Below are 17,648 nucleotides of genomic sequence, written 5' to 3' on the forward strand. Positions count from 1 at the left end.
AAAGATGAAAAGAATAAAAAGTACATTCAAAGCAGCATTCTCAGGATTTTTCACTTAGACTGATTTTTGGCTCATTCAAGTAGGAAGATATCCCCCCCCCCCCGCAAATTGCTAAGGTTGATGCAAGACGTGAAGCTAGTGAAGTTCAAGTACCGCCTGGGGATGAATTTCACCAGTATGACAGGTGCAGAGCTGTCACTTTAAGACATCTTAAGAGAGACGAGGTTATTTTAAATGCCTTTCTCTCACCCTTTTGATTACACAGGGAGCGACTAACTTCTAGTGAAACCAGCTGGCCCGGGACGGAAGGAATAGAAATCCTCTGCTCCGCCTGCTGGAGGGAGGTGATTAAGAGCTGAGTGCACTGATTCGACCTTTCCAAAAAACTTAGCCTAGGATTGCTGGACACCCCGCAGCGAGTTGCGCAGCGGGATCCGCTCTGCGGTGTCTGGCGCGTGCGGCCGGGCACCTTCTGGGCTGCTCTTCCTGGCCCCTACCCTCGCGGCTGTAACGTCAGCTGCCTGCCAGGCCTCTCAGCCAGCACAGTGGGACATGCCCGAACGGACAGGGGGCGGAGCCTAAGGAGGTGGGAAGCACCCAGCCCGACTGCCCAGCTGGAAAAGAACTCAGTCCCTGCCGGCTCTCCACTCCGGCAGAGTGTAGCTCGGCGGTGAGGACGCTGCAACGCGCCCGCACTCTGCGGCCAGAGTGGATCGCGCGACGTTGCGGCTGCGCGAGGGGCCTTTTCCTGGGAGCCATCCGGGAAAAGCCCGGCTTAACTACAGGCCTTTCGGCCATTGGGCGGACCCCCCAAGCCGCAGAAGGACGGCGAAAGGGGACTGAAGCTAAACTGAGCTCTTTCCGAGTGGGGAGAGCCCGCTAGGGCGAGGTGGGAAGGAGGGGTGGGGCGTGTTGCGAAGCTCACGGCCAGCGGTGGATTATCCGGGACACTTTGCGCCTGGGGGCTGCGAAGTGAGCGAGGAGGACAAGGGCATGCTCAGTGGTGGCGGCGGTGATGCGGCCCTTTCCAACGCCGCGGCGCGGGGGCAAGTGGAGGCCGTGCGGCAGCTCCTGGAAGCCGGTGCTGATCCCAACAGACTCAACCGCTTCGGGAGGCGCCCGATCCAGGTAGCTGGGGGCCCCGGGCCTCGCCGTCAGGGGGCGCACAAACACGGCACCGCGGCCTCCGTGGGAAGCGGCTGGGGACTGAGATCTCCACCGACTTAGACCTCTCTCTTGCTCTAGTATTCAGCTCAGGTGTAAAGCAGGTTTTCACCCACAAAAAAATTTTAAAGAAAGGTATTGGAAACCCCACTACTTGTTTGGTTTTCTTTTTAATGGGGGGAAAAAGACCAATATCCCCTCTCCCATTTCATAAGAGATGCAAGGGATAGGTTCAACTGGAGAGGAAAGGGGAAGGGGAGAGGTTATTTGGGGAGGAGAACTGTTTTGTCTTATCTGTTTGTCTTTCAACAAACAGCGATCAACTTTCAACGATAGAGATAATTAAATTACAAGGTACACAATTTGGACTGAATTTAAGGAATCATACAAAATCACGGCACATGAAAAAAAATCACCCTGAATCTTTAAGCTGTGATGTGAAATTTTATATTCTTTCCTCATACAGACGAATTGAATACAAACAAAAAAGACAGGATTTCTCAATCACAATACTTAATTCCTTTTATGTAAGCAGTGTCTCTTGAGTGTTACATAAGAAAAAAATGTGCTTCTATATATTTTTATTTAGTTATACTGAATGCTTGGATTACATAAGCATTGCTGCAGCTTTGTTAAATGGCAAAGGGCCTTCATAAATAGTCTCTTCATTGTTAAAATTCATTTATTCAATATGTTTAACTATTAATCCCACTTTAATTAGTGCTAAATATATTTTTTAATTTCTTTAAAATATAAGGTAATGTTTTGTGTTTTATTGTTGACTATTATGGTCATATTTAGTATTCACCTCACAATCACCTTCCAGAACCAAGCCGTTATTAAGGAATCTTGTTAATTGTGTAGATTTTAAAGAAAATATGTATTCATTCATTTTGAATTCATAGAAAATATTGGAAGAAATGACGGATTGTTTAAAGCAGCAACAATATGTAAAGTAGCTCTTAAAGACTTCAAATTATATTAATTGTAGAAAGAGGTTTGTCGTTTTTAATTCACCATATTCTGAGATATTAAGAACCACTTTTCCGCCTCTTCTCTATGTATGAAATGCCCTTTACTTCACTAATAGAAATCATATCATGGTTTCTAAGGGAGGAAATAGATGTTTTTAATACCATGAAACAAACAAAAAATTTTTGCATACTATCTTTTGATTCCGTGGTACATTTTAAAACATAAACTCACAAGAACATATAACAACATTTTGTATATTTAATTATCAAAAATTATTTTATTATATATGGAATCTAAAAAAAATGGTTCTGAAGAACGTAGGGGCAGGACAGGAATAAAGACGCAGATGCAGAGAATGAACTTGAGGACACGGGGAGGAGGAAGGGGAAGCTGGGACGAAGTGAAAGAGTGGCATGGACATATATACACTACCAAATGTAAAATAGATAGCTAGTGGGAAGCAGCCACATAGCACAGGGAGATCAGCTCATTGCTTTGGTGCTTTGTGACCACCTAGTGGGGTGGGATAGGGAGGGTGAGAGGGAGACGAAAGAAGGAGGAGATATGGGGATATATGTATATATATAGCTGACTCACTTTGTTATAAAGCAGAAACTAACACACCATTGTAAAGCAATTATACTCCAATAAAGATGTTGAAAAAAATAAAATAATGGAAATCGGAAACTTGAATGGATAAACATTAAGAAATTTGTTTTATTGTTAAAATGAGAAGGTAAATACTTGCATAATGTACATGTACACAAATGGATACTATAGGATTACTGCTCCAAAACATCCTTTTTCTAAATTATGCATTGCTCTGATGTGACTGCTAAGATCCAAGCTCTTTTTTAGATAGCGAAATGTTTACTATTCAACATTATAAAATTCTGTACAATGTAAATATAGTGTTTATTTTACATTACCTCAAATATATTATCCTCTAAATGTTAGCCTTTATCTATAATGTTAAATATTAAAAGTGGTGAACCATTCATTAAAAACAATTTGTTTTCATCATCTTATAAAACTATGCATGACTACTTTTTCCCTTTCATCTCCAATTTTGGCTCCAATTGTGGGACTGTATTCCCTTTATGAGCAGAGACATATATAACAGTGAAAAGCAAATGGCTTCCACAGGGGATTTACTGCAAAAACTAAACAAAGTAAACCTTGTTTTAGACTTAGTTGTTTCTTATTTTCTCTCCTAAAGCACTGCTCTAACTTCTAAAATAAATATATCAGCTGACTGCCTAGTAAATTTTTTAGACTGGGATTATGGTTGGGGTAGAGGAAAGAAAAAGGAAAATAATTAAGACTTTAAAAGTCTTAACTCCACCCATAAATCATTTAACAAAATAGGCTCCCCTGTTTCAATGGAAATTTTAAAGAAATCTCCCACAACGGCGATAAGCAGTTTATCATCAGCTCTTTCTTGTCTTCCCACGTTTGGAGAATAAAATGGAACTAATTAGGGCTGAGTAGAGTATAATTGGGGCTGGGGCCGGGGGTGGGGGGGGATGGTATTGCGTCAGCAAATGAAGCTTAACTAGACTCCTGAGGCTTGTAAGAGTCTCTGGATCATGAATAGGTATTTCTTTGAGAAGACTCTACCTGCCCCCACCCCGGTCCTGACCGCTCTGCTCTCTCCGGCAGGTCATGATGATGGGCAGCGCCCGCGTGGCCGAGCTGCTGCTGCTCCACGGTGCGGACCCCAACTGCGCAGACCCCGCCACCCTCACCCGACCCGTGCACGACGCCGCCCGGGAGGGCTTCCTGGACACGTTGGTGGCGCTGCACCGAGCCGGGGCGCGGCTGGACGTGCGCGACGCTTGGGGCCGCCTGCCCGTGGACCTGGCTGAGGAGCGGGGCCACCGCGACGTCGCCCGCTACCTGCGCGCGGCCGAGGGAGACTGATGGCGCTTGCACACAGCCGCCCCAAACGATTTTTCTTTTCTCTCCAGTTCCTCACCCCAACTTAGTTCAATGAGGTCTGCAAACGTGGAGCGGCGGAAGTCTTCCTGGGCGACCTGATTCCCCGCAGGGAAGGAGGGGCAGACCGGGAAGAAATTTTTTTTCTCTTTTTTTCTCTGGATGCAGCCCTCGACACTCACCGTGAAGTGAAACGCAGAGAGGTGGGGCAAATGGATTTCCAGCGAGATTTAGGAGCCGAATGTGGAATTCCCAGGTTTATTTTTCAGGGTTTTCTGGCGAAAAGTGGCACATGAAGAAATCCGCGAAGGAACCCAAGCGCTGCGAATCTTCACACAAAAGATGCTGGGGCAGAGTGGGAGGCGGCGGTGACTGGCATTCGGGTGGGAGGCAGGTGATAACGTTCGCCCCATTGACCTTGAAAGACCCCCCCCCCCTTTAAGCCCCTACGTCAGGCGTTAGGCCCTGGGGATATGAGGGCAAAGCTGAAGACGGAGGACCAAGCGATGATGACGGTCGTCGTGGGCTCTTTCTTTACAAGCTGCACGGAGCAGAGCAGGTCACGTGCAAAACGCTCCATACTGGAAGCCTTGGGGACTCGCGCCCAGCTACACCGGATAGTGACGGAGAAGAGAGGACCCGGAAGCCACCTCGAACTTGCCTGCTTATTCTAAAGTCCCCAGGGCAAGGTGGTTCTGAACAGCTCTCCGAAAGGGGCGCTCGTTTGCTGTTGTTAAATAAAGGCGAGATTCTTGCGGCGTTCCAGCAGTCCGCGCACAGACTGAAGTCGGGGATTGTAGCGAGAGCAACTGTAGGTAGGCAGTTAACTGTAACGATTTGTTTAATCTATGAACGGTAGGATACAGAGAGCCCCCTGTAAATTGCCACTTGAAAAGATTTCGTGATATTTTGTACTTCTGGGTGGTTCTTCAATAGCAGTCTTACTTACGGAGACTTTAAATAACAAAGTAACTCGTGGCCCTTGGGAAAGAGGTGAGGAAGAACTACAGCTTTTACACGAAGCTATGGCACAGTAGCAACGCCCAGATTGCTTTGATCCTTAACCTATTTATTTCTCTGTTAAATTTTCTGTTTCCTTTACTACAGTCTCAGGGGGTCAAACAATGAAATATTACAAATGTATTTTAGAAGATCCATGCACTTACCCAGTAAATTATCTCAGGATATTTCCCAAAGCGTTGCTAAGAGTAGATTGAATATAAAACTGTTGAAAATATATGATGATGGCTCGCGGAATGTCTTAATATCTGCTGAACAAACTAAAGGTGTACTGTTTGGGGATTTAAATTTCCAGTGTTGCTTGATACATTACAGCATTGGAATAACTGATATTTCACTGTTTTAATGTAAAAAAAATTGAGATTGGACTCCAAGATTTTGGCTTAAAACATGATTCCATTCCTAATTTAAAGAAATTGTGGAATCTGATGACAACCTGATATTAAGGGAAACTAAATCAAGAAAATGTGGTTGGGTACTATAGGGTTCTGTGAGATCCACAGCCATATATATATTATATATATATTATATATATTTGGCAAATATATATATATATTCGGCAAATATATATATCTATATATTTGGCAAAACCAAAACATCATACATTATTGGAAAATCAAGTACCACCTGGTTGCACTGAAATAGTAATTTATGAATACATGTAAAAGTAAATTCAGATTTCAAATCCACCTGGTAGGCAGATTTGGTCAATGTGTTTTATCAGCAGCACAAGAAGTATATACTGTTAAATCTGTTTAAGATTTCACTTTGAAGGATACATGCAAGCAAATATAGCTCTATATACATGAGCCCTGCTTCTGGCTCTATTTTACAATTACAGAAAAATATACGTGTTAATTTCTGTATCTAAATCTAAAATATTACCAAGGTTTGTACACATCTTACTACCTGACCTTCATTGCAAGATCTGGAAGTGAAATAAATTCAGAATTCAATAATGTATTCATTTGGCCTCATTTTTATATTTCCTTTTTCAGCCGAGTGAATGGATGAGAAAACAAGGATGATTTACTATGAAAGCAAAATCTATTTAAAATTTCCTGTGTTCTAATGGCTAAAATTAGTAATTTCAGATATAAGGAATGAAAAATAGATTCAAACAGAGAGCTCAAGATCCATACAGTTCCAAATGGCTTTGGGAAAGTGTGTTCATAGGAATGCTTTATTATATTTTATTTCTATATTATGACAAAAGCGATATGAATATGGTGTTCAGGACCAAATTAGTTCATTTTATGAAGCTAGGTAACTGACCTTCAGCAAATAAATAAAACTAATTTAACTTAGACCAACCACACTGAGATTCTATATTGTCCTTCCTTTTATGGGAAATGTTAAAAACAAACTACTTGTGTGTTAATATGTAGTAGTGAATAGGGATTTTTTTTACCACCTCTGCAAGTATCAATTATTTTTTAAAAAAACAAAAGAAATGCTTATTTTCCTTTTATGCTTTATCAGAGGCTGATTATTTTTATGATAGGGTGTAATTTTTCCAACATTCAAGACGTTGCCACTCTACCAAAAGAAAAGAAAAAAGAGCAAGTAGAAGTAGTCATCTTCAAAAATGATAGAAATAATCTTGGAAGCACTCTTGTGGACTGCCTTCTGAAACAAATGCAAAAGCTGGTGTCATCTACAGTCATCTTCTTAGCAGACTAAGAAGTCTGCTTTGGTATTTATGTCAGCAGCTAATCATAACCAAAATCTGACATGACTACTAAGTTTTCACTATCAACAAACTATTTCATTATCTTGTGAAAACTTGAAAAATAAATTTTAGGTTGGCATAATTTCACAGTGTTCAATTACCAAGCTTAAAAAGATGGAAACGGGGAGAAATAAGTAAGAAAATAAGAACATTTTAATTTTAAAAATTACTTGAAGGAGCAACAAGAGTTGAATCACAATACTTTCAATATCTTCTCCTGTTCTATTTATAATCCCAGGGAAGAAAGAGGGAATGAAGCAGAGATAAACTAGGACTTGATTGGAAGGTAGAAAACCTGGGTTCTCGTATTAGTTCTTCAACTAATTCAATATATGACCTACTAAATCATGTGACATGATTAGCCCCAATTTCCTCATCTATAAAAGATGGGAGTTGGACTAGATTACTTTTAAGCTCCCTACCATCACTAGAGTTTTATCGCTTTATAAGTTTGTTGCATACATGACTGTAATGGGGTCTTATATTTTATTAGTAATGATTTTGCCACTTTGCTTGTCTGAGCCAAGAAAAGCTATATAAAGGAATAGAGAGAAGAGATGCATTTTTAAATTCTGGAGCCTTGTGGGGTGGGGGATCTCCATAAGCACCACCTCCACCAGTTAGTTGAGAAGTTACCAACAAGTTTGTGGAAACCAGCACAGAAAAGATGCTTTGCAAAATAAATATGTAGTTTAATTTTAAGCTCTTTCTTACTTTGTCTTACCTCTGGGTTTTTTTTCTGTTGCATTTTGCATTTCTCTCATGTGACTCATAGCCACCAAAAGAATTCACTTCTTTAAGTGAGATAAGCAGGTAGACCCAATAAATTTATTAAAATAAATGCTGAAGTAGGTGTTTACAAACTAATGTAAATGCTCTGAAAGAAACAGTGTTTATTAAGTAAACATATAACAAGTGATACTGACCTAAATGGGGTTGGTATAGGAGTTGGAACCAAGAAAAAATGTTGGTGGCATTGGAAGGAATAGAAAGTGCAAAGGCACGAAATGCTAAAATATGTAGAAAAGTCATTAGAAGATGAATAACTCTCTGTAAATAGCTGCTGTGGAGTTTACAGACCCATTTCTAAAGGTCCGTTCTTTCTGGTTTGTTTCCATTGGATTCCATGAAGTTTTAGGTCCCTAAATGTTGCCTGGATGATAGTAGGAACCAGCTGGTCAGGGAAGAGCTCTGTATCACCTCAATATCAATACATGTTGATTTATATTACTGTGATTAATATGTAATCCATGCCAGTTACATATTATTTCATTAGTAGCACTGGCTTCAAAGCAGAATTTCCAGTATTACATAATTAACAAAGGGGTGATATATACAAGTTACCATTTCTATAAAGTATTTGTTTCCTTTATGCAAGGAATGCTATTAAAGTCTGAGTAAGGAATTCAAGAGGCCAAAAAGGACTCCTACCATTTGTAAAAGCTGATCCTGAGAAAAGTTTTATAGAAAATCAAGACAGTAGGGAATGAGCAGTTTCCCATTATTTCAGGCCTGGGAATATTTCACAAGCCCCACCAGCGTGTAGACCATAAGCAGTTTGTTTTGGTTTTATTTGATTAATTCTGTTAAACTACTGATCCATCTTCCATAAAACACCACCATGCCTCTCCTCCTTCTATTCCTTTTGTTACTTTCTTTTCATCTCATTCTCTGCCCTCCTGAAATGGCTGACTTGTATTATAATTTGAAGTTTGAAATCAATATAAACCAAAGATTTTTCTGGGGAAAAAAAACTATGAAGATGATACACAGACTGTCTCACAGACATCTACGTTTTATTGGAAATTTACAAAGGAACCCCAAACACCTGTTAATGCCCTTCTCATTCAGAAGCCCCTGACATTAGACCTCCAGTAGATCTATAGAGTCAGTGCTGGCACATAAAATGTTTTACAACAGAGTTAAAGTGAAAACTTTAAGACCAATTACAGTAATTAAACCATGGCTCATTTCCCTTTCAAATTTGGCCTTCTCCCAAAATGCATAATCTATTTGTCTATCTTCTCTTTGGAATACTCTATATTATGAAAGGATTGGTGCTACTTCCTTTGAACCCTTTCTTGTGTGACCTCAGGGTCTCCATTGCATTTTAACCAAACGCCACTCTACCTTCTTCTCACTTTACAAATTTCTTCATCTCCTTGCCTTAGCTGAAAACTGGGTCTCCCTGAGAATTCCACTTTCTTCTGACCAGATAATAGTTACTGAGCTGTGGATAAGAGTGGGAGTCAGAACCAGTCATGAGTGTCTGCTGTTTGGGTGGCTTTCAGTATAGTCCTAAACCAGATAGGTAAAGGTTATTCATTGTTCTTCAGTTTTCACTCATCTCATAGTATAAATAATTGCATTTTGTTTTCCTTATCAAATTAAGTTGTAAATAATTTCAGTGTATGTCATTATGTATTTTATAATATGTTTATAAGAGATAACATATAAACATAAAACAGTAAACATTTTTTCTGTTCACAAAGCCACAGATAAGTCAACAGATTATGACAACACACAGTTTTCTTCTGAAGGGTGAATGTTGGAAATATTTATATCCAATGGCTTCTCATTCTGTGGGTTATGAGTACTAAGCTCTATCACCTTTCCTAGGGCACAGCAGTACCCTGTACAGTCTCCTATATCTGCTCCCAATATGCCACCTTAGAGTTATAAGCTATAAACTTGCCTAAAATATTTTGTCATCCTCTACTACTCTCTAATGTCTAGACTGCCTTGGACAGTTAGAGATATCATATATGGATCCATTCCAGAGCTGCAGGAGCCTTTTGATCTGTTTAAATCCCACCTTGAACAGAAGAATTTAATGTCATCCCCTTTCTAGGGAAAAATTACGTGACATTTCATTTTACATTCACCCTCAGGTATTTATTATGTCTGTACAATGATGGTGCTGTCCCCATCAGTCATTTGAGACCAACATATAGGGAAGTTGTTCTCAACCCTGGCTCTCAATCATTCATGTTCTAAATTTTGAATTCAGTGACCAACTTCAGGACTACAAAATTAGAATCTCTAGTTTTGGAGCCAAAAATTTCCATAGTTGTTACTCTAAAATTCTTGTTCATGGTAAACTTTCAAACAGTATAGAAAGTAAACAGAATTAATATCTCCTGAAACCTCCCTATCCACCATTCTCACTATCTAGGAGTAACCACTATTTTTGAAAACTTTTAATCAACTTCCCAGAAATATAGGTACACATAATTGTAAACAGCCCTGCCCCAACACACACATTTAGGAAACCATTCTGCAACTTGTTTTTTTTTTGATAGTAGATCTTTGACAACTTGCATGAGGAAATAAAGATGCACTTCATTTTTTGTATAGCTGCATAGTTTTGTATTTTATGGATAAACCCAAATTTTTTAAAACCAGTCTCTTATTAACAAACATAAAAATTATTTCCTTTTTTTTTGCTACTACATATGCTGCTATAAAGAAACTTCTTTTCATCCTTGTATGAGCAATCTGTATCAATTTATAGAAGTGATATTGCTGAGGCTAAAGGTACATCTGTCTCTTTTTCTCTCACACAAACACACACATACCGTATATGTCTGCACATATGTGTGTGTAAAATCTTTCCATACTTATGTGTGTATATATATGTGTGTATGTGTATATCTTCAATAATATATATACACGTATATGTGCATATATACTCTTCATACTTAGATGAGTTATAGGAGTGGAACTGCTGAGTCAAAGGGTAATACATATATACATGCATATGTAATATGTATTTTTTTCCATACATATATACACACTACATAAAAGTATACATATTCCCATACATCTATTTATGTATGTGTATATTTGCATACATAAATTCAGTGGAATTGCTGAGTCAAAGGGTATGTATATGCACATACAGTTTTAATAAATACTGTAAAGTTGCCTTCCAAAATGAATGTACCAAGTTACAATAGTATGTAAGAAGATTGTTTTCTGACAACTTTGCCAATGTTATCACTCTTTTTATTTTTGCCACACCTGTAGGTATATGTCAGTGTTTTTGTTACATTCCTTTACTAACCAGTAAAATTGAATATATTTTCATAATTTTTTAACCATTTGACTATTTGAATATCCTCTACTCTAAACTGCCCATTATATTATTTGCTAACTTTTCTACTGGGTTATTTTTTTACTCATTTATGTATTTATATATTCTAGAAGTTAATATTTTATATGTGTTCAAATAATAGTTTTAAAATCTTCTAGTGTTTTGTGTCTTATACCTTTGGGGTTTTTAGTTTGAGCATGTGCAATACTAGGGAAGTTTCTCACAGAATTTTGATAATCAAGAGATACCTGAGGGAAAAAGCTAGTGTCCTAGGACATCACAGCTAGAGGGTAGTTGGGTGGCATGGCACAGACAAGGTATTAGTAAAATGCCCTCTCCTATCTCTGCCTGTGGGATGAATTTGCTGATCCAAAATAGAAAATCATTTTAAAAAATAGAAAATAATTTTCCTCCATTCAAAAACTCAGCTGCCAAGTCAGTTTTTAGGCCAAAGGAAGAGAGCAAATAAAAGCTCCGACATTCAATGATTCTCTTTCTGCAAAAATGACCCATCAATATTTCACTTCCTATTGACTCTGTTTAGCACAACAGAAAGGGCACAAGGCTTTCAGTCCAAAGACCTTCTTAATGATTCCAGCCCTGGCACTTGCTGGCTATAAAGTATCTAAGATTTGAGTGCCTCTAGGCCTCAGTCTTCTCACCTGTAAAGTAGGGTAGTAATCCCAAATTCAAAGAGCCGCTGTGAGGATAAGTAATACAAGCGAAAGTGTGCACAAATAACACTGATCAGCTCTTGATTATACTCTTCTTGAAGAACACAAAGCCAAAGTCATCTGGAATTCCAAACGTGTTTGGAATGCCACAAATTAGTTGTGTTGCTAAAGATTCATCTTCATAATTGTATTTTGCTTAGTCTAATATTAAAATTAGATAGAATTCCCCTGCATACCACAACTAACAAAACACAGGTGTTGGGTAGCAGGGGAAAACCAAGATGGAATTTAAGTTTGAGTTTTAAATTTTATATTCTTTGAACACAGAGCTTACTGTATAGTCATCTTACTCAGTGCTCTTACTCAAATGGCATTCCTCTGAAGTGGGTAACTACCCTTATCCCCAGAACAAGTTTGGGCGGACAGGAAATGGTTATAGGTTAAGCTATACAGGCCCAATCAATACAGAAAGATCACAGAATGTAAACTTGGTTGGGAAACTGAGGCTCAGCAGACCTTTCAGGCATAATAGGATAATGTGAGGTTTAATTTTATGTGTCAACTTGGCTAGGCTGTGGTACCCAATTGTTTGGTCAAATACCAGTCAAGTTATTGCTGTAAAGGTATTTTTTAGATATAATTAACATTTAAATCCATAGATTTTAAATAAAGCAGATTATCTTCATAATCTGTGTGGGCCTCATCCAATTAGTTGAAGGCCTTAAGTGAAAAGAGGTTGCCCAAGGAAGAAAGAATTCTGTCTCCAGGCTGCCTTCTGACTCAAAACTGCAACATCAACTCCTCCATGGGTCTCCAGCCTGCCTACTTGTCTTGCAGACTTCAGACTTGCCAGCCCCACACTGGGTAAGCCAATTCCTTAAAATAAATCATACAAGCGCGTGCGCGCGTGCGCACACACACACACACACACACACAATTGGTTTTGTCTCTAGAGAACCCTGACTAATAATTTCAAGAAATGTGTAATACAGGTTTTCTCACCCTCCCGCACCATGGTTTACTGCCACAGCTAGTAACTCTGCCTGGGTCCAGGAAACCCTTCTCTCTTGCACTTCTCCAGAGTCCTTAAATGATACTGTGCTGAAACTGGGCAGCATTTCCCCTCCAGGATGCTTTCTCTGATCCCCCACCTCCTAAAGTACCCCTCTTCTGTTTGCCATAAAATGAAATCCCCTCACTATAATTGTATGTTTTTACTAGTCCATCTCTCTCCTATGAGGTTTATTTTGGGGGTGGTGGTGGAGGAGGGGAATCATAGGTGTGGTGCAAGACAGAGCAAGACCGGCCTTCCACGGAGTTTACATACTAACTACTGACAGACAAACAAGTAAACAATTACTAATGATAACTTCTGTATGGTAAGTGCTTTAGGGGAAAAAAAATACGGTGCCTGGAGGAAGAGTCTCTGAGGGGGGCGGGGGGGCGGATATACCTGAGAAGCGCCCTGAAGGAGTAGGAGCTAGCCTTGTGAAGAGCCAGAAAGCGCATTCATTCTGTCACAGTGGAGCAGCAAGCAGCCTCAGCATGGAGCCTGGGTGTTCCGTAAATTCTGAGGGAGTCCTACAGGAGAGGGGAGAGTGCATTTGTAAAAGTTATTTAGAGTGGCTATTTAAGCCTGGTCCCTAAGTCTCACTTCAGCCGGCGGGTCAGGAGGCTACATCCTGTGCGGAGGTGAGGGACGGGAAGTGGAAGCAGCCTGCGTGCCGCTGGACCAGGTCTCTCAGTTACAGTACGGTGGCTTGCACCATCCAAGCCTCACTTGCCTCCTCCAGATAGTGAGAGGCTTGGCGTCTGTCTCGCTACGGATCCACTCCTGCAGCTCGGCCAGTTGGCTCGGCCACAAGTAAAAGAAGCCACTTCGAGGCGGGCCACCTTTCAGGCTCCGAAGGCTGGGCCTAGTCCCACATCCTCTCTTACACGCCGGGCCGGCCAGGCCGCGCCTCCAGCCCGCGAGGCTCTCGGCCCATCGAGACTGACTTCAGGCCCGGGAAGTTGGGGCATCGGGTCAGCACCGCCCGCCTGAAAGAGGCGTCCTGGGCTCGACCACTCGCCTTCGGGGGAGCCGGCGAACCAGCGCCAAAGCTCCATCCAGCCCGACAGCCGGAACCCGTCAGTCTGCGCTCTGGAACCCGGCTCCTGCGTGTCCTCAGGCCGCCTCGGTGTCCTCGACTCACCCCTCCTTTATGCGGCTCTTCCCTTTCCTTCCCTCGCTTTTCCTGTGCCGAGTGGACCCCAGCAGCGCGGGGGGGGGCGGGGGGTATCCAGAAAGAAAGGGTCAGTGATGTGGAAGAAAAGAGGGGTAAGAGGGAGGAGGGGAGGAGAGAGGAAAGGGACCACGCTGAAGAGTCAGGCAGCAAGAGGGAAGGGTGTCGGAGCGCCGGGCGGAAGGAGGAGGAGGAGGCTGCGGGAGGAACGACCAGTGGACGCGGGGACAACGGGAGAGCGGGGAGCAGCCGTGGGGGAGGGGAGCACCGCGGCAGGAGGAAAGAGGAAGAAGCGTTCAGATGCTTCTCTGAGCGGGATGTTAAAACCGAAAATAAAAATTGCCTGGTGAATGGACTGCCGGCCTAGCCCAGAGCCCTCCGCAACGCGGGAGCAGCAGGGGAAGGGGCGCGCCGATCCAGCAGGGGTTGGGGTTCGGCTCCGCCTACCTGGTCCGGCGCGGGGCCCGCCGCTCCAGCGGCGCCAGCGCCACGCAGTGTCCAGATGTCGCAGCAGTTTCCTTTAATTTCGCTCGTTTCCCAAATCGAGAAGTGGAGCATAGCGCCATTTCTTTAAAAACTGACATCCAGCCTCCTGAATGGCGGATAGACCCATGAGATAAATTTGCTTTTTTTTTTTTCTTTCTTTTTCTCTTTTAAATAATCCGGTTTGGAGAAAGGAAGAATCCCCAGCGTGGGGAGCGAGGAATAAAGGAAGGGGGACAGGGAAGCAGGGACGCGAGCTGGACCGCGGCGGTTCCTGATATGGCAGGGTCAGGTGACGGATGTTGCGAGGGGGCGGGCTGCCTGGAGATGCGTTGTGGCGTCAGGACCTTGAGCTGTCACCGCGTGGGGCGCCCGCGCGGAGGGTGGGAAGGTGGCGGCGCGGGCGGGGGGGGGGGGGCGCGGACAGGGCGGGAAAGAGGAGGTGGGCGGGAGGGAGAGGAACCTAGGACGCTAGCTGCCCGCGCGCGCGCCTCCAGGCGCCTCAGCCCGCCTTTCCCGCGCGCGCTGGGCGCAGAACGGTTCTGGGCTCTGAGGAGGTGGGGGGCGAGCGGGCGCGCGCAGGGAAGGCGGGTGCGCGCGTGCGGGGCGGGGATGGGCTGGGGGCGGCGCGTGGGTCTCAGTTTGCTATCGGGGGGCGGGCGCCGAGCTGCCTACCTCTGAAGTCAAAAGGCGGCGCAGCGGCCGCCGAGCTCGGCGGCGGCAAGAACATGGTGCGCCGACTCTTGATCACAGTGCGGATTCGGCGCGCGTACGGCCCGCCGCGAGTCAGGGCTTTCGTCGTGCAGATCGCGCGGCCAGCGCGTGAGTGGGCAGCGCCGGTCGTGCGGGCCGCTGCGGACCTCGTGCTGATGCTAGTGAGGAGCCAGCGCAGAGCGCAGCAACCGCATCCTAGACCAGGTAGGAAAGGCCTCGAAAATCCCGGGCGCAGTCGGCCCTTGGGTGATTTTGTTTGATGTAAGCTAATACACAGATAAATCATCTCCAGACGAGGTTGGAGGAGGTTGTTTCGGCGTGGGTGGAGGCTCCTTCCACTTTCTCTCCATACGGGTTACAGTTACTTAGAGGTGCTGTTCTCCCAGTATGTGAAGCCCGGAGCCGCCTTCACACACCTCCTTAATCCCTTGAAACTCTGGGGGAAACCGGGAGATTCTAAACCCACTTTAGAAGTCAGTCACTCCTGAATTTCCTGAGTGGGAATCAGTAAACACACACACACACACACACACACACACACACAAGGTGTATTTCTAAGGCACTTTATTGCGCCCTGGAGGAAAGTATCACTAACGGTCTTAGTTTTCTGGAGGCCGCCTTTTTCCTCCCCAGTCTTCCTGACTCGTCAACCCTCCCTCCTTCCAGTAGTGGAGGACGTTTGAGGGTGCGGGCTCGCACAGAGTTTAACTTCCCGAAATAGTAACATTGATCTTGATCGAAGGATCAGTAACTGCTAAGAGGAGCAATCACTTGCTTGTGCAGTCAGTGGAGAGTCAAACTTTCGCAGTGAGATGGAGGTTTCTTCTTTAGCGGCCTGGTATATCTAAGTACTTGGGACAATGCCCGTATGTTTAGCAGAAGGCAGAACTACAGTGGGGAGTCTAAGGATCGCACCGATCATATTTTAGTCATCTCAGGCCCCAATTAACAGGCCCCAAATGAGGCCTACTTCTTGAAAGACAGAATTCTAGGTAGTTTTGTCCTCACATAAGATAAATCTTTACATAGTCGATGTAATTTCCTATGACGAGGATAGTTGAAATATATATATATAGCTACAATATATAGAGTCCTAATTAGAACTTGGGTAATGAATCCAAAAACAATTTAATGGGGCTTCATTTTTGTGACCTTCCTTGTGGCATTATTTCCCCATGAATATGTGTTTTGAAAAAGCAAAGGTCAGCAGAGGGGGAATTATTTTTTATTGTAACGTTAATAGACTTTTTGACATGTAAATGTAAAACTGTTAACACTATCAGTGTTTAATCAGGTGCCTCAATTTCTACTGGCAAAAATCTACAAACAATTTATAGGAAAAATACACATTTTCTTTTTCATATTATTATTAAAGTTCAGGGGGTTTTTTGGAATTAGTAGAAGGAGCTTGTAAAGAATTTCAAGGCATGTTGCTGGTCTTGATTTCAGTTCATTTTAAAACATTAACAGGATCCGATTTTTTAAAACGGTGCTTTATCCGTACCAGCAAGCATTAGCCACTATGATGTGTTTTTGAATATCTTAGTTTTTTAATATTATTCTCTATATAAAGTTATTTTATTTAAATTATTAAGTTGCATCCAAAACTCTATAGTAACAAAGTAGAAAAATTTAATCTATGTAAATACTGTAATTATGTGTTTTCTATTTTAGGAATACATAATATAATATTGTGATTATTTTAAGTTAGAGAAATATTCATTTTATAATATATTTATTGTATAAGTGTTAAAAATATAAAAATGATAGATTCATTGAGAATAGCCATTCATTTCTTGTTATTTAGGTATAAATCAATTTTCAGGAATGAAAGTTATTTTTAAATGCATTGACTATATGAAAAGCCCAATTTTCAGCAAATATCTGAAGACAGAACACATGACGTAGATAGAATAGAATATGTTTTGAAAATATGTGCAATTCTCCAACTTCATATATAAAATTTTACACATATACAAACATCTAGAAGTATTAATTATAAGTGACATGTAATTATATATTTCACATTAATATATATTATGTCTATGGTTATACTGATTTAAGAATATATATGGGTGGTAATTATGTTGGGACTCATACAATTCCTTGAGAGCAATAGCGCTAAAAACTAACTTGTATGAATTATTTAATACTAATGCAGACCTGTAAGGTGTTATTATTTTAACATATTTTTAGAGTTTTGCAAACATGTTCATTATGACTTTTCTTATATAACTGGAAACTGTATATAATAAAATTCCACGTTACTAGTTTCTTATCCACACGTGCCTGATGAATTACGCTAATTGACTCGTTACTTCTACCTTGGTGTGTTTACAAACTAGTCATATTTTTCTGAAATTAAATATTTATTTGTTTACTGTTATGTGGGAACTCTTAGGGTTTTTCCCCTCCTTTAACAGCATAGTGTCCTCTCAAGGTAAGCACTATACGGTTAGCATAAACCATTATTCCCAATGTGTACATGATCCCTAGCTTGTATTATGTTCTAAATGAACAATAATTCTTTCAGACATCAAGATTTAATATTCACTTACTTCTTTGGGGACTCTTGAATTTTAAAAAGTCCATTCTCATCCTAAGGTAACAACAACACAGCCTTTTGC

At 41.9% G+C, this 17,648-nt stretch overlaps 1 protein-coding gene across 1 annotated transcript; it reads left to right on the forward strand.

Annotated features, from left to right (window-relative positions):
* The first annotated feature begins 355 nt into the window (after positions 1–355).
* CDKN2B (cyclin dependent kinase inhibitor 2B) lies at positions 356–5,316 on the forward strand. Its single transcript, XM_004275048.4, has 2 exons — positions 356–1,128; positions 3,802–5,316. The coding sequence occupies exons 1-2, from the start codon at positions 994–996 to the stop codon at positions 4,060–4,062; spliced, it is 396 nt and encodes a 131-aa protein (XP_004275096.1). The 5' UTR covers positions 356–993; the 3' UTR covers positions 4,063–5,316.
* Positions 5,317–17,648: the final 12,332 nt, after the last annotated feature.

Source organism: Orcinus orca, chromosome 6 (assembly GCF_937001465.1).
Source record: "Orcinus orca chromosome 6, mOrcOrc1.1, whole genome shotgun sequence".
Taxonomy (NCBI): Eukaryota; Metazoa; Chordata; class Mammalia; order Artiodactyla; family Delphinidae; genus Orcinus; species Orcinus orca.